Source organism: Juglans regia, chromosome 7 (assembly GCF_001411555.2).
Source record: "Juglans regia cultivar Chandler chromosome 7, Walnut 2.0, whole genome shotgun sequence".
Classification (NCBI taxonomy): domain Eukaryota; kingdom Viridiplantae; phylum Streptophyta; class Magnoliopsida; order Fagales; family Juglandaceae; genus Juglans; species Juglans regia.
The window spans coordinates 29,546,147-29,569,708 of NC_049907.1; the positions used below are offsets into that span (position 1 = coordinate 29,546,147).

General features: G+C 38.3%; 1 protein-coding gene across 3 annotated transcripts; it reads right to left on the reverse strand.

The window, feature by feature from the left end:
• Positions 1–1,111: 1,111 nt before the first annotated feature.
• On the reverse strand, positions 1,112–21,575 carry LOC108987589 (vesicle transport protein GOT1-like). Of its 3 annotated transcripts, none has more exons than XM_018960519.2 (7): positions 21,420–21,575; positions 20,961–21,021; positions 12,951–13,042; positions 12,731–12,811; positions 12,506–12,603; positions 12,338–12,419; positions 1,112–1,346 (listed from the first exon to the last, which is right to left on the reverse strand). In XM_018960519.2, exons 2-7 carry the CDS (start codon positions 20,989–20,991, stop codon positions 1,308–1,310), a joined length of 423 nt encoding a protein of 140 aa, XP_018816064.1. In that variant the 5' UTR covers positions 20,992–21,021; positions 21,420–21,575; the 3' UTR covers positions 1,112–1,307. The 3 variants fall into 3 exon arrangements, with proteins under 3 accessions (XP_018816064.1, XP_018816065.1, XP_018816066.1); XM_018960520.2 differs by having other exon boundaries at positions 21,161–21,528; XM_018960521.2 differs by having other exon boundaries at positions 21,158–21,492.
• Positions 21,576–23,562: the final 1,987 nt, after the last annotated feature.

Below are 23,562 nucleotides of genomic sequence, written 5' to 3' on the forward strand. Positions count from 1 at the left end.
CAAATCCTAGAATCTACCCACGCAAAGTTGGAAGCTAAAAAGGCTAATTTTGTGGCTAGTTTTTGAGCCAGAGGCCTATAAAAGGGCAAAATCCAATAGAAGCAAGCATCCAGAGATCGTATCAGGATACAAAGTAACGCCCTAACTTAAGCTAGAAATCTAGATATGAAATGTTTGCACATGCCTCCATAGGAGAGTGTGAAAGCTGCCTGTTGCGCAATAGAATACGCACATCAATTTAGATATCGACGTATTTTTCTGGCTTGCCAACTATCGAGAGAATGCAATACATTCCAGATATCACTGACTAGAGGTTGAATGATCCAGTCTGAGATATTTTTAGGATCATTTATTAGTGAGAATTACTCAGTGGACGTGTTGGTTCCCCATATTGGATCATTATATATGTACTGTCTATGCTTCTCTCATCACAAGTAATTAATTAAACACGTAATACTTTCATCTTATCACATGATAACATTAAAAAGTAATGGTTATATTAACACTTTCATTAGTACAATATCACATGATAACTAACCATTCTTTAACAATTCCTAGCTAGTATTAGACTCTGTAGGATGCATCAACATACTATTTTATTGCCTCACCCACCAAACAGCCTCACCTACATGAGATGGGATATTTATAGAGGTTAAGGATAAGACCATGTCACGCAAATTGGACTTTTCTTCCTAAAAATTGAGAAGGCGAAGGATCTTCTTTGAAGAAATCATAATCGCTCACTGTTCTAGTAGCTCCATGGCAACGAATTACCATCACAAAACCATTCAAAACGTGAGAGGCAGCCATAACATAAGGGGCGAATCTATTCTTGGGCCAAGGCATATACAAGGGTAGAGGCACGCACAATGATAAGGTTTGTTACTTTCGAAGTAAAACTATCAACAATCAACAAGGTCTCTCTATTCTCCGAATTCTAAGACCCTAAGCTATTGAAAGATGTACTTTGAAATCAGTCCCTCTGTCTCTAAAAAGAATAAACAACAGCAAAGCTCCCCAATTGATGTGGTGCCACATGCACCACCACAGGGTAGCCAAGTTTGTGATTGAACTTCAAATTCAGCAAAGGCGGTAAAAGGAGACAACCATGGAAAGGTAAAAGATAAAAGGCTTGAATTATGTATTCTTTAAAAAAAATTAGACAAAGCTCATCATCAAGTGAGAATCATTCTCTACAGCCACCATTTCAACTGAATCAAAAAATTGATGGGTCTCAATCCAACCGTATACTACAAGAACTTACAACTGGGCCAGTCTGCAATTTCCCTGAAATATAGATTCCTGGCTTATACGGGTACCCGTCTGCCCCGGTACCGATCAAAGAACTGCAGACAAGAAAAAACAATAGAACACTGAGTTCCAAATTACACTTGAATATAGAATAAAATGGTTCAACTGCCAAGAGTGAAAAGTGTGGACAAATTTGAACCAGACATAAAAGTAATCCATTCCACCAACTGAAGTGAAAACACTTGTACACAGAAGTATTCAAATCTGCTTCATTTAATTAGCATTGTTGTGTGAATGGATGTTCAATGCCCCAATTCTCCAATGATTTTCCACTATTAAAGAGTCCTACAGATTCTTTGTTGGTAGTCAGTGTTGCACCGAAGAGCTCCTTGCAATACCAACCCCGAAATTATTTAGCAGCATAACGGCTTAATGGCCTAATTACATCTAAACATGGAACCCATACACAAAAACACAAACAAATATATATATATACATATTTGATGTCGAGAATCCCGGAGACCGTACAAATGCAACATGTCGTTAACCTGGTTAAACCCCAAACCCATGTAACTCATCCCCAACACACGGATCAGGTAAGTTATTGGTTTTTTACGAATAGAAAGTGACCCCTAGAAAATGTTTGCAGCCAAGAGTTCAAACCTTAGACCTAAAGGGAACATACCACCAAGTCCAAGGCCCATACCACTTGAGCCAAATGTATATTTTTAAGTAAAGTAATCTCACTAAAACTATAAAAGGGTGCAACCGAAATACACGAGAAGTGTACAAGAGAGAGCACCCATCTAACGAGAAGAAAAGAAAAAAGAGTCCATTAAAACTAGGAAATTACAGAGAGGGCAGTTGTTGTGAGCAGCTTTCCAAACAAAATAAAGTGCCCATATCTAAAAAATTATGTATAATAACAAAACAATCATAAAATACAATAAGAAGATTTAAAAAGTAAATTAATATATTTAGCATATTGATACAATTTGTTAAATTATTATGCAACCTAACAATCAAGTGATTGACTAATCACACAAAATTTAAACATAGGATATTTTATAATCTTTATAAAAAAAATATACTTTTTTAATTGGCACCGGGTGTCCAAGAACAAGTCCTGACTAGTCTCGGAGGTGCATAGGCCCTCAGCAAGGAGTTTCTCACAAGTGCACCTTGAGCAATTTAAGGGGAAGTTATCCTAGTCTAATGGCCCCTAGAAATTGTTTGCACCCAAGAGAATTTGAACCTTAAACCTAGAGGGAGCACACCACCAAGACCAAGGTCTTTACCACTTGAGCCAACCCCTAGGGGTTTTTATAAAAAAAATATGCAACCATGATATTTGATAGCCATAGTCAAAATATATCCAAAATGCAATGATCAAAAAAGAAAAAAAAACACAGGTATTCACTTCATGCTAACATTAACAATACAACACAATTAGTAATCATCCTCATCATTAAGTATGAGATCATCTTCATCGTCATCAAAAGATCTGTAACCTCGTCATCTATTTCATCTAAATTAGTTGTACAAATAAACAATATTAGTTAAATCTGATATTTTATGTATTTAAAAAGAAAACACAAGTGCAATTTTTGCCTTTAAGCTCACCAAAAGCACACTTGACTCATGCTTTTGGAAATGCACTTCTTTTTTGGTAAGCAAGGCACTTTGGCCCAACCCTACAACGTGGGTTTTACTCGAGGGTTTTGATGATGAGCCCAGCTCAATGCCCATGGCTTTGTTTGCCACCATGAAGCAGGATGCAACCAAAAGGACTCAGTCAGCTCTCCTAATTCTTAAGTCAAGGGTTAGTGGGACTTGCAAATTGAAGAAACTTAACATGTTCTATCAACTATGTTAAGGGAGTTCTTTCTAGCCAAGGTAGAGGCAAAGGGAGGGGTTCATTGTCTCATACAAAGCCTAAGATTATATTTTGGAATGCGAGACTTGACATGCTCTTGGAAATGCACTTCTTTTGGAAGCCTAAAATTGAAGAGACTTGACATGCTTTTGGAAATGCACTTCTTTTTTGGTAAGCAAGGCACTTTGGCCCAAAACTACAACGTGGGTTTTGCTCAAGGGTTTTGATGATGAGCCCAATGCCCATGGCTTTGCTTGCTGCCTTTGAAGCAGGATGCAACCAGGCACTTTAGCCCAACACTACAACGTGGGTTTTGCTCAAGGGTTGATGATGAGCCCAATGCCCATGGCTTTGTACGCTGCCATTGAAGCAGGATGCAACCAAAAGGACTCAGTCAGCTCTCCTCATTCTAAGTCTAGGATTAGTGGGACTTGCAAATTGGAGCAACTATGACTTTAAGGGAGTTCTTTCTAGCAAAGGTAGAGGCAAAGGGAGGGGTTCATTGTCTCATATGAAGCCTAAGATTTTATTTTGGAATGCGAGGGCTGATTGAGCGGGATAAACAAACGAGGGTTAGGAACCTACATAATGATTGGAAGGCAGATATAGTCTGTTTACATGAAACTAAAATGGAGTTTTCAAAGGCTGTTATAGTGTTGTGCCAATATGTGGGTCTATGAACACGTGGATGGATGTTATCAAGGTTCAGAAAGGGCTTATGAGGAAGTTTTGGCTATGTGGGAATAATTGAGCGGTGGAAAAAATTGAGAAATGTGTAGGGGTATATTAGGTTAGCTTGTTCCTTTAAGAACATCGATGATGACTTTTATGGCAGGTTTTGGGGGTGGGATAAGACACAAAATTCTCATCTCATCTCATCTCATCTCATCATTACACCTTTTTCAAATCCCCATATAAAATATAATAAACAATTCAACTTTTTCAAATCTCAATTCACCTTTCTCAAATCCCAAAACAATAATAATATTAAAACACAATATTTTAAACTCTCAAACAAAACACAAAATTCTCATCTCACCTCCCAAACCTAACCTTAATGGACTTTTGCGGGTATGTCAGTTTTTTTAATTCATCTGTGAACAGTATCTCGCACATGTTCACTTGGTAGAGGGTAGTTTCACATGGTCTACAAATCGAGACCCACCATTTTGGTCTAGAATTGACAATCTCTCTCCTCACTGGGAGACCAATTTCCAGATATTCCACAAACCAGTTTCAAGGTTCTTCATCTTGGGCCTATCATTGCATGTATACATTTTCCATCTCCTGCTTGGTTCACTATACCTTTAATTGGCAAATATATGAAAAATCATTGTTTCCCAAATAATCAAAACCTTTGTTCCCGAGCCTCTATCATGATTACTCTTGATCATATATTTCATACATCATAGAAGATTCTTGACCTGATTGTTTCTGATCTACCTCCCATACACACGCAAGAAATTATAATAACAAGATAATCAAATAGGTGATGCTTTTATGATGATTATAACTGGTTTAACAAAGTCCACCATGCTTGCTACAAAAATACGATCCGTTTTAGTTGAAGAAAGAGAAAGGAAAGGGAAGGCTGCTGGGAAAAAGATAAGATGAATTAGAAATATCCAAAGGCATTCATGAGATATATTACAAATGTATATATAAATTTATTTTTTTAAACTAGTCAATCACCTGAGCAATTATAAAAGACTACTGTATTAAACTGGTCAATCACCTGAGCAAGAATAAAAGAATATTGCATCAAAAAAGAACACTCCAATGCAGTTGAACCTTTTTATATTGATGACTAAAATAAGTATCTTTCCAATTGGCCAGAAACCTTCTTTTCTAATTACAATCAGCAGCCCAGTCAGCAAAAATTTCCTATCAATGCACGAGTCTACACACATGACATGTTTCCAGGAGTACCTGTTTTGTTCGGTTACTGATTTCAAATCCATCACTACAACTACACTAGCATTCCTGAAAGTCTTCACAACTGACACGGGAAGTTGAACCCAACCACTTTGGATACCACAAATCCGAAATAAATAGTAATGCATTTATGGTTTTAAGAGTGCTAAACTATCTCTTGAACTACTAAACCTATAAACGAGAGCTTATGTTAAAGATACGAGTTAATTCATTTACATTTTTGGGAAGGTATCTAAAAAACATTTTCTCTCCTAAAAAATTTTCTCTCCATACACATGCATCTCGTTGCTTCCTATAATGTTTCGTCAATGTTACGTTGATTGGTTCTGAAGTTTTGATGATTATGATGGGTCAATATTTAGAAGTGATTGAATCCAAATGCTTTATTTTGTCAAAACTAGGGACTGGTGGTTTGCGAGTCACGGAGAGAAGCCGGAAAACAGAGCATACGATGACGTTGGGTTACTCTTCAACACAGTGGCTGGGGAAGGTATTAGAGAAGAGTCTAAGCAAGGGGAAGAAAGATGTGTACTCGGCAACACGAGATGGTTTCTGTAGTATTATTGCTCAACGTTGTGCAAATAGGAGAGGGAGATACCTTGAAGTTTCAGAGTATAACCAGGGGGAGGAGGAATATTATATGTATTCCTGAATGAGAGAATGGATGGGGATGGAGGAAGATGAGGGAGGTGGTGTTAGAGCAAGGGAAGGTTGGCTCTAAAGTGGGCAGTTCGACTGGTGGAGGTTATCGGAGTCGTGGTAACGGGGCACTGAGACACCATGCTTGGTCGTATAAGGAGGCCTTGTCTGTGTTATTGCCGAACTTGCGTGAAGATGGTGCGAGAACTACTAACAGAGGGCAAGGGCAGTGGCGTCGGGAAGGCTTGCCGAATCCAAATGGTGCGACGAGCCACCCCCATGGCAGAGCCTCTGCAGTGTGTCAGGAGACGTGGGAAGTCAGAAGGAGGTTGTTGGAAATGCAGGGGCAGTTGTGTGGTTTGTAGAAAGATATGGCTGTAATAGTAGCTTTTGTTGGATCTATTAAGGCAAAGGAAGATACGGGGGAGTTAAAAGGGAAATCTCAAGTTACGGGTCATGGGCCTAGGAACGAGGCCCATAAGAAATTCTCAAAGGGCAAGGGATGGGCTATGCAGCAAAAGAAGGGTGGGCCGTCTCGACCCAATAAACAAAATCTAAATCTCAGCCTGTCTCGGTCTGATGGGGCTGGGCCCTCTAGGCCCAATATGCACAACTCAAATGGGGCTAGGCTGTCTCAGCCCAGGGCCCAAAGCTATGAGCATGGGACAGCCCAGCCCGTTACGCCCGTCGAGGGCCTTAGCCAGTATTTCCCAACCGAGCTGCACAGCCTCAAGTTTGTGCCGGACAACCAACCGACGGCGATGGGTCAGCCGACGATAGCACAGATGACGCCGACGGTGGTAGAGGAGGCTGTTGATGAGGTGTCGCCGGCATTTTGTGCGCAACAGGCTTTGGTGGGTTTCGTTCTCCGCCAAAGGAGGGGCAGAACTCGCCGACGAAGGGAGGTGGGATGTTCTTGGCTCCGGCAGACTTGTCTGTGAAACATTTTGAGGAATTTGAGGTGGCTGAGGAAGAGAAGGACTCGGATGACTTGATGCACTCAGTGGAGGAAAAACTTTTCATCCCTGAGGCTTGCGGGTTGGAGGAGCTTTCAGTGGGGGGTGGGTTTCAGGATAACAAGATGGGGAATCTTATTCCATTGAACTATTATTTCCCAGATCAAGCCTCAGATTGGATAATACATAAAGCAAAGGAAATTCAACATGTGGTGGGGATTGTTTGTGATGGGTATGAGGAGCAGTTCATAGCTTTGTTAACTGCTATGGAAGCTGGACATCGCCAAAATAAGAAGGGGAATCGAAGAAAAATTGAGAATTAAAAAGATTGATGTGGTAGATGAACTCGGAGGGTAGCTTTAGTAGGAATAGGGCAAAAGGGAAGAGGCTGACTGTTTCCCAATGAAACCCAAGATTGTATCTTGGAATGTCCGGGGTCTCAACGAGGTAGAGAAGCGTCTTCGGATTCGGCATTTAATTCGTGAGTGGAAAGCAAAGACAAAGCTAAAAATGATCAATAGAAAGATTGTGCGGAGTTTATGGAGCAATATGTATGTAGATTGGGTATACTTGGCCTCTTCAGGGGCATCGGGAGGAATTGTGGTGATGTGGGATAGGCGAGTGGTGGAGAAAGTGGAGGAATACATAGGGAGATATATGATAGCATGTTCATTTAAATGTGTATCAGATGGTTTTCTATGGGCATTTGTAGGGGTATATGGGTCTAATCAAGATGTCGACAGAAGATTATTGTGGGATGAGCTTGTAGGGGTGCATAGCTGGGGGGAGCTCCCTTGGTGTATTTGGGGGGGGGGACTTCAATGTGGTTCGTTGCTAAAGTGAATGTTTTGGAAGTAGAAGAGTGAGGCCAGCAAGTTTGGAGTTCTCATGGTGTATTTTTTACTTGAATTTGATCAACCTTCCACTTGCAGGACGTTTAGCCACATGGTCGAATAATCAAACCTGGTCCCGATTGGATCGTTTCTTAATCTCACCTGAGCTGGAAAACCATTTTCCGAACGTCTGGCAAATACGTTTGGTACGCCTAGCCTCGGATCATTGGCCTATTTTGCTTGATTGTGGAGGTATTCGCGGTGGTAGAAGGTATTTTAAGTTTGAGAATATGTGGTTGAAGTCTAAAGGTTTTGTGAAAAGAGTCAAACAATGGTGGATTTCGTACCCCATTTCAAAGGTACTCCCAATTTCATTTTTGCAAATAAACTAAAAGCTTTAAAAAGAGACTTAAAGGAGTGAAATCAACAGTCTTTCAGCAATGTAGAGGAAAACAAAAATACGAAGTGGAGGGAAATACAAGATTTAGACAGATTACAAGAAGGGAGACCACTCACTGGGGAGGAGCAAGAACAGAAAACTTTGCTGGCTGCAGATCTTGAAAGAATAATTCTACAAGAAGAGAAGTCATGGTGCCAGAAATCAAGAGCTCTTTGGCTAAAGGAAGGGGACCGGAGCACGAAATTTTTCCATAAAATTGCAAACTCTCATAGAAGAAAAAACACCATTGAGATGCTGAAAACTACGGGGGTCGAGTGCAGAGAAGAAGAGGTAATAAAAGACCACGTGGTTGATTTCTTTGGAGAGCTCCTCACTGAGCAGGTGGGGTGGAGGCCTATTCTGAATGGATTGGTTTTGACACTATTGAGCTGGGGGAAGTTGCTAGAATGGAGAGGGCTTTCGAAGAGGAAGAAGTTTATGATGTAGTAAGGAAAATGGCAAGAGATAAGGCCCCTGGCCCTGATGGGTTCTCTATGGGTTTTTACCAAGATTGTTGGGAGGAGATAAAAGGGGATCTTCTGAATGTGTTTCAGGAGTTTTTCCCTATAGGAAAATTTGAGAAAAGCCTCAATACCACCTTCCTTGCTTTAATCCCTAAAAAGGTAGGGGCCATGGAGATTACAGATTTTCGGCCTATTAGCCTAGTGAATGGGACATACAAGATCATCGCAAAAGTGCTTGCTAATCGTTTAAGTGGAGTCTTGGGGAAGATTGTTATTAAGCCTCAAAATGCCTCAAAATGCCTTTGTGAAGGGTAGATAGATCCTTGAAGCGGCTCTAATTATTAATGAATGTCTGGACAGTAGATTGAAGGCTGGCAACTCAGGGCTTATGTGTAAGTTAGATATGGAAAAGGCGTATGATCATGTTAATTGGGATTTTCTTCTATATCTACTGGGCAGGTGTGGTTTTGGAGAAAGATGGAGGTCTTGGATCAGCTGGTGTATATCCACGGTAAGATTCTCAGTGTTAATCAACAGCAGCCCAGAAGGTTTCTTCCCGAGCTCTCGTGGTTTGAGACAAGGGGATCCATTATCTCCTTTACTTTTTGTTATTGTTATGGAGGCACTAAGCAGGACGATCTCAGCTTTAGTGACTAATAGTTTTATTAGTGGTTTCCAGATTGGATCGTCGAGTAGGATCACTACCATTTCGCATCTACTATTTGCAGACGATAAGCTTATTATGTGTGATGCCGATCCATATCAGTTGAGGGCAGTGAAGGCGTTGCTGCTTTGTTTTGAAGCAGTGTCTGGTTTAAAAGTGAATTATATTAAATCTGAGTTGGTGCTTATTGGAGAAATTCAGAATATGAGGGAGTTGGCTGGCACTCTGCGTTGTAAGATAGCGTCTCTCCCTATGAGTTATTTGGGACTACCACTAGGTATAGCCTCGAGGGCACGCTCTATTTGGGATACAGTGATTGAGAAAGTAGAGAGGAGACTGGCAGGTTGGAAGAGAATGTATTTATCAAAAGGGGGCCGGATTACGCTTATTAAAAGTACGCTCTCTAATCTACTCACTTATTTCTTATCCTTATTCCCTATACCGGCAAGTGTGACGGGTCGTCTTGAGAAGCTACAGAGAGACACTTTGTGGGGGGGCTTAGGCGACGAGTTTAAATTCCATTTAGTTAAGTGGGAGATGGTGTGCCGTCCCATTTCCAATGGCAGTTTGGGTATCAAAAATTTGAGGGTGTTCAATCGGGGGTTATTTGGCAAATAGTTGTGGTGATATATCAAGGAACCAGAAGCCTTATGGAAGACTGTGATTGAGAACAAATATGGTGGTTTAGGGGAGGGTTGGTGTACTAGAGAAGTTAGAGGGGCCTCTGGAATAGGGCTATGGAAACACATTAGAAGAGGGTGGAAGGTTTTCCATTGACACACAAGACTGCAATTGGGTACAGGTTCTAAGATCAGATTTTGGAAGGATGTTTGGTGTACTAATAGTGCTCTACAAAACTTGTTTCCTACACTTTTCTTGATTGCAAATGCTAAAGATGCCATGGTGGCGAAGGTTTTGGAAGTCGTACGAAGGAACATCCACTGGAATATCAATTTCAATCGGGCGACACAGGATTGGGAGATGGGGAGTTTTGTAGGTTTTTATAGTCTCTTGTATTCTTGTCGCCCAAATATCCAGCATACAGACGATCTGTGGTGGTGTCTAGCAAGAAAAGGGGTGTTCACTGTTCGCTCTTTCTACAAGGTACTCACACAAGTTCCTGAGATACAGTTTCCCTGCAGAAAGCTTTGGCGCAATAAGGCTCCTCCCAAAGCTTCTTTCTTTGTGTGGACAGCGTCTTTGGAAAAGATTCTCACTACAGATAATCTGAGAAAAAGAAGCATAATCATTGCAGACTGGTATTGCATGTGTAAAAGAGGGGGTGAGTCGGTGAATCATTTACTTTTACATTGCGAGGTAGCCAGGAATATATGGGATGAGGTGTTTAACAGAATGGACATAGCGTGGGTTATGCCAAGAACCGTGTTGGATGTTTTGGCCTGCTAGACCTCAATTCGAGGTGTGTGACAGATCAAAGCGGTTTGGAAGATGATTCATATCTGTATTATGTGGTGCTTGTGGCAGGAGCGCAATGAGAGGAGTTTTGAAGACAGAGAGATCTATGGCGGAGTTAAAAATGTTATTTTTTAGGACTCTTTATACTTAGGTCATTACTGTGGACTTTAATGGCATGGATTTTCATGAGTTTTTAGTTTCTAATGCTTCTACATAACTAAGGCATATTCTGATTTTGTAATTGACAGTTGATTGGATGAATAAATAGTTATTTTACTTATTAAAAAAAAATTAATTTACATAATGCTCCACTATATTATAACATCTTGAAATTTCATACTGCTTTACTCCTACATATCATAAAAAACATCCATAATGACTAGAGTTACCCCCAATTCAAGTCCAAATGTAAATCCATGAAGTCCTGCATAACTCATAGGACTCATTTTCTCTCTCGTGTAAATGGGCTTCTGTGAGACGAACCACTTGTTCCTTCCTATATGGGCTTCCATGAATACTAAAGCATGGCAAACATTTTATTTTAAAATTTCCAACAGTATAGATTTTCTAACGTCACATTTGGTTCAGGGAATCTAGCATTCCTTTCCGCATCCATATTCCCAGAATGTGATGCCTAGGAATCTATATTCACGTTTGGAACTCAATAGGAATCTGATATTATTCCTTCGAATATGATATTCTCATGTTTCATTTATTACTAAGTATCCTATAGGAATTTGATTAATTACTAAGTATCCTATAGGAATTAATCATCTTTCCCAAAATATCCCTATGTTTTCACTTCAAATGTATAAGACTGGTTGGTACAAAAAATTGGGAAATTAAATAAAATTTATAGAAAATAACGACTTCATACAAACTATGATTTTTCTTTCATTTTTAAAATATGAAATATCTCATTTAAAATATTTTATTTGTTTATTATTTAGAACCAACAAAAACATGTTTGCCTATGTTTTCTATGGAATAAAACAATTACTTGCTTTTACATATAGCATTAAAAAATAATCATAAAGAATTCAACATAAAGAAGCAACTTTTCTTGTGCACCGTTAACTCCAACCAACATATTAAAAAAATACTAGCATAAACCAAGATTTATTTGAAATATATAGCATAGATAAAAAGTGACAACAAAAATATAAGTAAAAAAAACCCTAACGTTTATATAAAATTTCTGTAATTATAAAAATTATCAAGGATATTTTTGTCCATTTGAAATTAAAATATGTTCCCAGAGTAATGGGAATGTCGATTCCCACCTCTCTATTAGGGAATCCACAATCCCATCAAAGGGGGGTTGGGAGGGAATCCAGATTCCCACGTCTAGATTCCATTCACTTAAACGCCTCCATACAGGGTAAATCTTTTAGGATTCCTAAACCGACATTTATTTGAAATATTGCATAGATAAAAAAGTGACAACAAAAATATACGTAAAACAACCCTAACTTTTTAAATAATTTATGTAATTATTATTATTATTATTATGTCGGAGAATAATTTATGTAATTATACCGTTCAAAAAATTTATGTAATTATAAAAATTATCAAGGATATTTTTGTCCATTTGAAATTAAAATACATTGATACTCACCTCTATTAGCGAATCCACAATCCCATTAAAGGGGGTTGGGAGGGAATCCAAATTCCCATGGGCATTTGGATTCCCTTCACTTAAATGCCTCCAAACAGGGTAATCTTTTAGGATTCCCAGGAATCCTAAAAGATTAACCCCACCCCAATAATTCCCCATAACAGTTATAATTTGAGAATTTTTTATATGGAATAACTTAAAACAAAATGCTAATAAGATATATTTCAAGTTTCAAAATTAGCATACCGATCTGACATATGGCTGTTGGATGAACCAACCAAGAACAGGAATCTTTTGCAGGAAAACTGCCAGTGTCGGCCAGAAACCACTGCAAAATATGTTCTATCAACTTCTTGAAATGTATAATGATAAATAAATTACTGCAACAATAACGAAAGTAAGAATCCTACAAACCTAAAGAGTACAATGAACCCGTATGACTCCAAAATCATGCCCAAAATAGGCCATCCTATGACAACTAAGAAGAAGCCAACACCAAATGAAATTGTTCCCTGCAGAATCAAGAAAAACGGAACCAGTGAGAAGACAGGAAGCAATGCGTGTAAACACTGTCATGTGACTCAGTTTTGCTTGTGGATATGTAGGTGCAAGAGGGAGCAGAGAGAGAGAGTATTAAACCTTGAAGTTTTGCCGTTTCATGAAAAATTGCATCGTAGACTTCAGTCCAATGGTCAAAGTCACCCCTGAGAAGAAGAGTATCTGATTAAGTACACAAAAAGTAAGGCAGTGTTAAACATCTATCACTTAAACAACAAAAATTGAGATATATAAAAAATTGGTGAAAAGGAGAAAGGAAAAAGGTGCCTGAGCAAGTAAAAACTAATAACGAGGCACTTACATTTCCCATGGCAAGTAATCCCTTGTCAAAAAAGAAGATAATTCCAAGGAATGAGAAAAATATGCCAAATCCTGTCAATCCTAGTCCAATCTCTGTTCATTTCAAAATTACAAGTATTAGAAGTACAGATATTTAAATAGATTGAAAAGGCACTAGGGACTACTATGATTTTTCAATGAAATATACACACATACTGTAATCAAGGATCGAGATGGTTGTAACAATTGAAATTATGAAAAAAAAAATTGCAACCTTCATTGATCAACCAGTTAAAATTTAATCAAAGCAAATAGCAAGAACTTTTCAGGACTGATTCGAGGTAGTCCATGTGTAACACCCCAAACTTTTGAGGTTTCTATTTTAGGAAAACTAGGGCTACCTTTTAATTAGGATTAAATCTGATATGGTGTCCAATCAGGTTTAATAATCGGGTGTCTAGGATCTAACCATCAGATTGTGGAGGATTAATTTTATAAAGACTTGAAACCAGCTCATGGGATAAATTCATTGAATAAGTGGGTCCATGTTTAATGGATAATAGGTCCATGAACTTTATACAAGGCTTCTTTCAGTAGTTTTGCCCAGCCCGTGAATTTTTAAAGTCTATTTGGATGCTTAATGGTTAAGTTAGCCTTCTCTTGGATTTTGAAATCCGGGCCCTAAAGTATTGAAGTTCGGCCGGGAGATTAAATTGAGACGAGGAGCCCATATTCTATAAGCCTTTTTGCATATTTAACAAGGTTGGCCTGATAAAGGACCAGGCCCATTTGAAATCACTTAGCCTGATAGCCCTTTGGGCATATAAGGACCCTTCCCAACTCAGCCGTGAGAGTCTCCCAGATAAATTGAATGTCCACAACTCTCTCTCTCTCTCCAACTTGATCTCTACCCCTTCTCCCCAAAGTTTCCTGTTTCCTCACAGATCCTTCTTCTCCTATAAAAATCACACAAGGCCCTCTTGTATCCGCCATAAGCTGCCTTTCTTAAGCATTTCTAGTTCCTCCCACAAGCCCAGCTGTAAAGCAAAACACCAACACCAAGAGCCACACAAACCAACTCCACATGGAAGCCCCTCTGCACCAGAGACGCGCTCTATTTTCCCTCTCTCCTTTGTTCACTTTGGACCACTGCACCCTCAAACTTCACCCTATAGCTCTCGGTCAACTCTTTGTAGGTAACTCTTCCTCTATGCGAAAGTCTCTCTCACAGAAATAGCTTGAAGGCTATTAGGAAGTAATTTTCTGCATGTTATATCATTGGGTTACGGACAGATGTATTACATGGTTTTCTTGAGCTGTGGATACCATGGGTTCACGTGTCTTATGACTATGGATTAATATGGTTATGGTCATGGGAAAAGTATTTAAGGTTTATATGTTATTGGTTTGGAAATGGGTGTTACAGGTTGGATAACCCTTATAAGTTATAAGCTGATTAATATGTGTTATAGGGTCATGGTGTTTTAAGTTATGAAAAGGTGAATTATTTAGAGACACATTACAGGCTATTATGTTTAAATATGAGAAGATGAATATAATACCAGATTGAATATTTCAATATTTATCATGGGTTGATTTATTATGGCAACTGTGTGATTATGAAATTGAGTTATAATTTATTTAAAGGCATAACACGGATTGGATGTCACGGGTAGCCTCATTAAGTAAAGTTTCAATCTTTAAATTTGCGGTGCACTTGAGTATATTTTGGCATAACGACATGTTTATAGGTACCAATTGAGGTGTGCATGATTATTTGCATAAAGTTCGAGGTAAATAACCATGATCTCACCCTTATCGCTATTTTATATACGAAACCATGATCGCAATCTTTTACAAAGAAGAAAATATTTTCATAAAATGAAGTGATCATCTTTTTCTAAACTATATGATAATGATATGTAGATGTTTCAATTTATTATTATATATGAATGGCCTATTCTTTGGTAGCCCTTGTTCCATGTACCCATATTGATTATGAAAGCAATGTATGCAACAGAATTTTATTATACTTTTGCATGTGATATTATGTATATATATACTACGCCATGCATGAACGAAAGGAAGGACATGATAAGATATGGCAATGCATGATAGGACAAAACATGACAAGAAAGCATGACAAGAAAGCATGATCATGAATGAGAGTATCACATGTAAGATATGTAATGGCCTATGTTATGATAAGTATGATTGTACCATACAATAAGGGTAGATTGTAATGCCAGGATAGGCACACTCGTAGTGCACCTAATGATGCCACCCTCATGTACGGATCCCCATCCCGAGCCAAGGCCAAAATCAAATGTAAGGATTGCAAACCCTAACTCGAGGAGGTCAACAACGGGTACCGGCCAACAAGGAAAGTGGAACCAAGAGCATATGCTTGCATCTACATATGTATGCATGACTGATAAAGTTTTATATTACATTTTGTTTTCAAAAATGGAAACCCTATGTTATTATATATGTTTATTATGCGATGTGGGGACTTATTGAGTATTCGGCTCACGTTTTGTTTGAATGTTTTTAGAAGTCCTAGGTGAGAATCAATATGACAATGAAGCTGGAAGATGAGACTTGACTTGGGGAGACAAGGCAAAGGCCTAGCAATTTTATTGATAGAAGTAGGCATAACCTAAATACACATGACATATATAAGTGCAACACCTAGTTATGATTGTCTAGAGATACAAGAAAGTCATGGAGATTCAAACCATTGAAATCTATTACAATTGACCAATGAAAGTGTTAAAGACGAAGGTTCTAAGCTCTTCCATTGATAGCTCACAATCTTCAAAGCTTCTTGCAATCCCCTCCCTCCAAAGACATCGCCAAAGACAAGTGGGGATCATCTTCCAAATTGCTGAAGTTCGCAAATTACCACTTAATCCTCTCCAACTCACTAGGAACTCAACTACCCTTCTCGGCATCACCCAAACTAGTCCAACTCTAGGAAAGAAGTTGAACCATAGGGTCACAGCCACCTCACAATGCAGAAGTAAAAGATCCATTGTCTCTCCACTTTTCTCGCACATGCAACACCAATCCGTGATGATTATCCAACGTTTCCTTAGATTATCTATGGTGAGGATCCTTCCCAAGGAGGCTTTCCAAAAGAAAGCTACCTCAGGGTGCCTTGGTCTTCCATGGGAATGGGGTTGCGTTGTGCGTAGTGAGACTTGTAGAGCAGGTTGACAAAGAACTTCCCTTTATGCAAATGACTCCAAACTATCTTGTCTGCCTCTCTCACCCTCACCCTTATGGAATAGCAAGGTTGTAGAACTCAATGAATGGATCTATCTCCCAATCTTGTGCAGCTTTGAAGAATGTGACGTTCCATTGGGGGACTCTAAATGATAGGTCTAGAATATCTACAATGGAAGCATCCTTCGATCTCGCAATTCCAAATATACCTAGATAGGCTTCCTTGAGGGTCCTATCACTACACTAAATGTCATGCCAAAATCTTATTTGGTCCCCCTCCACCCACCTCAAACTAAAAGTGTCTTGATAGAGTTCCCCATCCTCTTCTTATGTGTTTCCAAAGCCCCATTGCATGTGCTCCATCCATTCATTCCAAACCCATCCACCCCAAGTCTCCCCAAATTTTGCACCAATGACTACCCTCCACAGAGCTCCCCTCTCTGGTTGATACCTCCACAACCATTTTCCTAATAAAGCCCTATTGAAAATCAACAAGTCCTGGACTCACAACCCACCTTCTGAAATTGGAGTTCATGCCAAAGGCCATTTCACAAGGTGGCATTTAAACTTAGCATCCATCACCCCCATAAAAATTCTCGTCGCAACCTTTCTAAATAGTGAGCTATCTTAGTGGGAAGTGGAAATAGAGACAAGAAGTAGGTAGGCAAACTGATACAGTGCTTTTTATCAACATAACCCTTCCGCCTTTAGAAAAATACATTCTCTTCCAACTAGCCAATCTTCTCTCTATTTTCTCGATTACTTCATCCCATATAGACATTGATTTAAAAGAGGTGCCCAAAGGGAGACCAAGTTATTTCATTTGCAAAGAGGAGACTTTGCACCCTAGCATGAAAGCCAAGTTCTCCATGTTAGGTACATTACCCACCGAAACCATTTCTGATTTTGCTAGATTCACCTGCAAACCCAAGATTGCTTCAAAGAATAGAAGTGCCCTCAAAGCTCGGATGTGATCTTGGATGGCCTCACAGAACATAATTGTGTCATCTGCGAATAGACGGTGAGATATATCGAGTGTGCCATTGCTTGTTTTGCCCACAATACCTAAAATCATTTTGTTGAAAGCTTCCATTACAAAAACAAAAGGAGATGGAGATAATGGATAACCTTGTCTGAAGCCTCGGGAGCTTTTGAAGAAACCATTTAGTGTACCATTCACCAATGTAGAGAATCAAGAAGATGAGATACAATGCTTGATCCAAGAACGACATCTCACCCCGACACCATAGCGCTCAAGCACGGATAGAGAGAGAGAGGGAAAAAAAAAACTCCAATTCACTCAATCATAGGTTTTTGCCATATCCAACTCGTAAAAAAGCCCCAATATTCCCGACTTAAGCCTAGTATCCAAGCATTCATTAGCAATAAGCACATAATCAAGAATCTACCTCTAACAAAAGCATTTTGAGGCTTTGAAATGAGCTTCTCCGTCACTAGACTCAATCAATTTGCCAATACCTTTGAAAGGATTGTATACATGCCACTCACTAGGCAAATGGGACAATAATCTTTTACCTCTATAACACCTAGTATTTTTGGAATAAGGGTGAGGAAAGTTGCATTGAGACTTTTTTTGAATCTTCAATATTCATGGAACTCATGAAAGACTCTCATGACATCATCTTTAATCACATCCCAACAAGCCTAAAAAAATGCCATAGTAAATCCATCGGGACCTAAAGCTTTCTGATAAGTACTTCCTTCGACTCTTTTTCAATTTTAATAAAGTATGCTTTATTTTAATTTATGGAATATTTTATGTGATACCCCATACTGACTGATAAGGATAGATGGTGTATGGGATCCCACATTGCTTGGAAAAGAGAAGTTCTTACCCTTTATAATAATTTCAATGGGGCTTCAATTGTATTTTTTTTTTTTTGATAAGTAATGGGGCTTCAATTGTATTATTGACTACTCTTTTTAAAGTATAGACCCAGATGTGGCTTGGGCCTCCCTTGGGGCGTTACAAATGGGATTAGAACCTATACCAACAAAAAATATGAGATTTGAGCGGTGCTACCAACAACGGACTAAACAAGAACGTCAAGAATTTAAAGGGGGGAGATTGTGATACCCCAGTATTGAATGATAAGGGCAAGTGGTGTATGGAATCCCATCTGAGCTAAGCTACTTATGGCCCACATTTGTATTCCCCTTTGGATCCAGGAATAGCTGCATGGACTAAATGTCCCAACCAAGCCCAAAACTTACTCTGAATAGTCTTGAAAAAAGCTTACTCTGAATGGTCTTAAATAATGATGGTTTAGATCAGATTCGGTATGTTTAAACCAAAAAATGCTTGGTTTTTATTTTGGTTGTAGGTGTAACCATTCCACTATTAGAAATATAGAAAAAGGAAATAATAGAAAAAGTGCTCCAACATAAAGATCTCCATTAGTACGAAAACCGATTGTAGACAACCACAAACAAACACCAAGAAAAGCAAAATTTAATGGTCCGAGAGCACCCCCTCGAGTAAAAGCTTCCACAGTTGACCAAAATGAGGATCCCAATTTGCATAAGCAATGGGCATTACATGTAAATTTCCAGTACCCATGTCTCAAAATTTCCTTGACAAGCTACATGAACAGATTTCTGATTTTGAAAGTCTGCAGAAAAATTATTGGTAATAGCACAAAATGGGAAGCAAGAATATTTCGATAAGGATGTTTCTCAGAAATATCATGATGATTTTCAAAGTCATGTGCAGTAGCAATATCAAACAAAATGCAACGAAAGGTTGGTCATACGCTAAGCCTAGGCTAAACCTTGGAAATCTTAATGCCACAGAGCCTTTCAAATCCTCCTAGCCATTATCCTACTACAACAATTCTAGCTAAATAGAATGCCCACTAGACTATATAACTCCATAATCAAGGGAAAGAACAAAGTCAACAATTTTGCACCTAAACCTTCTCAACAAACAAGATTTAATCAATCATGTTACCGTACTCCTCCACTATTCAAATTGCAAAGGGCCCCAATTCCAAATTAAAATCCACATCTTAGTTTGAGACTAAGAATGCTCCAATTCTTAGTTGGTTGTATACCACACACAGCCACAAGTCAGGAATCCCGCTCCTTCTCCATCTTTAATATCAATTGTCGGTTTGACTCCCATTCTAGTAGATCCCTTCAAACATCCACTTTCATTAGCACATGTTCCCTTTTCCTCACTATGGCCTCTCTGAAACCTTGGCCTCCGCCTCTTAATACTTCCCCTATCTTCTTTAGACATACCCTCTTCATCACCCTCTTCACTACTTCAGCCTTCAATTCTTACTTTCCAGCGATCTATGGTCAAAGGCCTACCATGGACATGTTTACACAGACACACAATTGTTGGTTTGACTCCCATTCTGGTAGATCCCTTCAAACATCCACTTTCATTAGCACATGTTCCCTTTTCCTCACTATGGCCTCTCTGAAACCTTGGCCTCCGCCTCTTAATACTTCCCCTATCTTCTTTAGACATACCCTCTTCATCACCCTCTTCACTACTTCAGCCTTCAATTCTTACTTTCCAGCGGTCTATGGTCAAAGGCCTACCATGGACATGTTTACACAGACACACAAGTGAATTCCCACGAAAATCCCAACTTTACATTTGAATGGCCCCAATGTAACGGGGACAAACACAACTCAACTTGATGAAACTTTCAAGGCCATTCATGCATGTTAAAATTATCTAAGCTAGAACTACATAAAACCTAGGCAATTTTTCTAGCCTCCAAGCACTTCCAATAATGCCCCAAATAATATCAACATATACAACATTAAACATATTCCTGTGTGTGTCAATAACCAATTACATAAACAGATCTAGCCATACAAATAAGTTAGATACTTATAAAAATAAAAAATAATAATAAAAAATAAAAAAGTGAGATGACTTGGCCACCATATATATATTGAGCCCTACCACAGTCCATCATCATTCTACTTCTGATTCAGAGCCTCTAGGCATAACTTTAAGAACAAAAATGAGAGGCTTATTCAAGCCATCTTGGCATTCTATTTAACTTATAGACAAATATACCTGCAAGGACGTGAGTCCTCTAAGTAATTGCACAATTTTTCTCTATGAAAGAAATGCAACAAGGCCTGCCACCTTCAACAAAGATCAAGCATTTTTTTCCAATAGTCTCTGGACCAAAAGGCATCTCCTACCCCCATAAGCATGTGGAGGGTGAGGTCACCTGTATGAGTTTTATCTAATCGTCTGCCTAAATCACACAGAGAAAAGCACACATGGAAGGTTGGAAAAACTGTAGCTACTGGTTAAAACTCTAGAACGAATGTAATACCGTGATCAATGCTGAAAACCAGGAAAAAATCACGAACCTAATTTCTAAATTACATATTCAGGGTCATAATTATAGAAAAGATCCCCAGCATCTGTTACGTATTAGCAATAAGTCAATGCTGAAAACCAAACTGAAGGAAGTAGTTAATAAACCTTTTGAATCACGGGGCTCGTACAACCTTGGGGAGGTCATATTTATACGTGCAACGATGGCTTTGAGCTACTCGTTCTCAAATGTTATGACATTAATACAATATTTGTTGATACTCCCCCGGGAGGGAGAGGGCTGGGGGGAAGCAGTACATATCATTTCAATATAATATCAAAGTAAATCAAATAAAATCTGCAATTCCAAGCCTTTGATTTCCTTCAAAGCAAGCATACTTTACCAAAAGGAAATCAAAAGCAATAAAAATAGCAATACTGTAGCCAAATAGTACTAAAGAATAAACAAAAATATCAATATGCACTCACTTTTTCGGTCATTCATCTCGAACGAAACCATTTTCAGTGATTCAGAAGTGCCTCGCCTTTGCTGCGCCACAAACGAGAAAATTTAGACTCGAGAAAGAAAAGGCCAAATTGCAATAGACGATTAAAAGAAAAAAATTGAATGAGGGGGTTTGGATTTGAGAATTTCGAGTTCAAAAAAGATCAGGATGTAATAGTACCACCTCGGTGGATCTTAAGAAAAGCGAACGCCAATTGACGGCGAAGATCTTAGGAGGAACTAGAAACGGAGATTTATTGAAGTCCAAAAACGGAGATTTATTGAAGTCCAAAACTCCGTTCGGTTGCGGAGAAAAAATTAGGAAGAGAGAAAGTGGAAACTTAGCCCCTAAGTTTGCTCTTGCTTTCGTTCGTGTTTCTCGGGAAACTAGTAGGAAAGATCAAAGAAATTGCAGAGAGAGCGAAGGGGAAAGGAAGGAGAACCTGTCCGCCTGTCTGAAAAACGTCAGAGCAGGAACCGTTGTGTGAGAGAGAGAGAGAGAGAGAGAGAGAGAGGTGGGGGATCGCGTGAGTTGACACAAATACGTCTAGTATTATTGATAGTATTTTTCTGCTTCAAAGCGAAGGAAATGATGCGGTCCATGTTGTTAAGAAAATATCATTATTATTAAAAGGAAAATGCTGGACCTTACGCTGGGGCTCCGTTAGGGTTCAGAGTGTTTTTATGTGTTTTTTTTTAAATTATTTTTTATATAATTTTTTTTAATAATTTTAAATATTTAGAAGAAATAAAAAAAATCATAATATTATTAAAAAATATTTTCTTAATCATGAAGTAAAATAAGAAAATATTTTTATTTTACTTCGTGATTAAGGAAGTATTTTTTTAATGATTTTTTTTTACTTTTTTATTAAGAAAATGTTTTTTAATAATATTCTAAATTTATTTTATTTTTTTTAAATATTTAAAAATATTAAAAAATTTATATAAAAAATAACTTAAAAAAAACACATCTAAAACAACACTACACCCCCAGCGGGACTGTAGCACTACTCTTATTAAAAATTAATTTTTTTTAGGATGTGATCTTATATTTTATTTATTTTGTTAAAATAATTATGTAATGATTGTATTACAATTATAAATATTTTTTCTTTTTTTATTATTATCGTTATAAATTTTCTTGACTATAATTATTATTGTTATTAGAGTGAAATATGCTATGGATAGTAAATTAATTAATTTATTTTATTAGCAATTTTCTTATTATTATCCATTTAAGTATTCTCCAGTTTCTTTTAAAATGTAGATGTCATACGACAAATAAATCTAGCATATTGATTAAAAAAACAAATGAAGCCACCTAATGGTAAAGAAATGTGAAGGTATTTAGGTGAACAGTCTTGTATACCTTTTTAACAAAAATGAGATATATTTTGTAATGGATTTTGTGAAAGTGTTAATAACCCTAGTCAATTAAGAGCATTCTCATTTGATTTCCCATATCTCCCTCATCCCTATAATTTAAGAAAAATTTTAGTGTTTTGGAGAAAAATCCTCTCCATTCTAATCCTTATTTTGCAGTTTGTGTTTACGGTGTGTACAGTTGTTCCTTATAAAAATCATCTTCATCACAATCCCCATTTTGCGGTTTGTGTTTACAGTGTGTACAGTCGTTCTCCATATATGGGGAACGACTGTACATCTCAATCGCATTCGGTTTGGCCTTCATCCTGCGTCTTCTTCTCTCTCGGTTGGCCCTTCCCTCGCAACACCAACGATCGCAGCCCCTTTCCATAGGCAATTTTTGTAAGTTTGATTTCAGTTTCTTTAAAATCGTTACCGTTTCTCTCTTCCCTCATTTTCTTGTATTTTTCTTGGAATATCTCTCTCCTTCTCTGTTTCCCTCTTCCCCTTTTTCTTCTTCCTGACGTCATGATCAAGGTAAGTATGCAAAAGAAGGTCTTCAACTCTTTCTCTCTGCGTCGGCGATGTCTTCATTGATTGGTTGCCGAGAAAGCTTGCAATGCTTTCACCAACTTCAAATTTTTTTTTTTTTTTGTCACCCTCGTTTACATTTATGATTTTGAGTTTGTTTGAGGAACCTGATTCTCATTTTTTCTTGCGTTGCCATTGATTTCTCTGTATTATTTTAGCTCTATTGACTGTTTAGCTACTGAGAAAGTGATGATGCTCTGACACTGTTTTTTTTTTTTTTTTTTCAATTACTTTGTTTCTCTCATTCCGAAACCTACCATTTTTCTTATCAATCCATTCATTTAGGCTTGGGATTGTAGATTTTTTAGAATGATCTACATTGGATTTTTGGTTGTGTTCACTGTTTGGCTGCCGAGAAAATGATGAGCAATTTCACACGGATTTTTTTTTTAATAAAAAAAGTTTCTCACATTGTTGTCCAACCAATTTTGTTGATCGATTGTTTGTGGTTTGCGATTGTGGCTTTTTTAAGATACTCTGCGGTTAGGGGTGATATTCGGTCGGTCCGGACCGAACCGGACCGAGAATTGTACCAGTCGGTCTCAGTCCGAATTTTATAGGACCGACTTAATTCGGTTCGGTCCACGGTCTATGGGTTTTTCGGACCGGACCAGACCGAATTAAAAT

Excerpts from the sequence above, each read along its gene's own strand:
- LOC108987589 (XM_018960519.2), bottom strand. The coding sequence starts at position 20,991 with ATGGTTTCGTTCGAGATGAATGACCGAAAAA. Across the intron at positions 12,604-12,730 it reads TGAAACGGCAAAACTTCAAG|GGAACAATTTCATTTGGTGT; the intron begins GTTTAATACTCT and ends TTGATTCTGCAG. Across the intron at positions 1,347-12,337 it reads AACAGCCATATGTCAGATCG|TTCTTTGATCGGTACCGGGG; the intron begins GTATGCTAATTT and ends TCTTGTCTGCAG.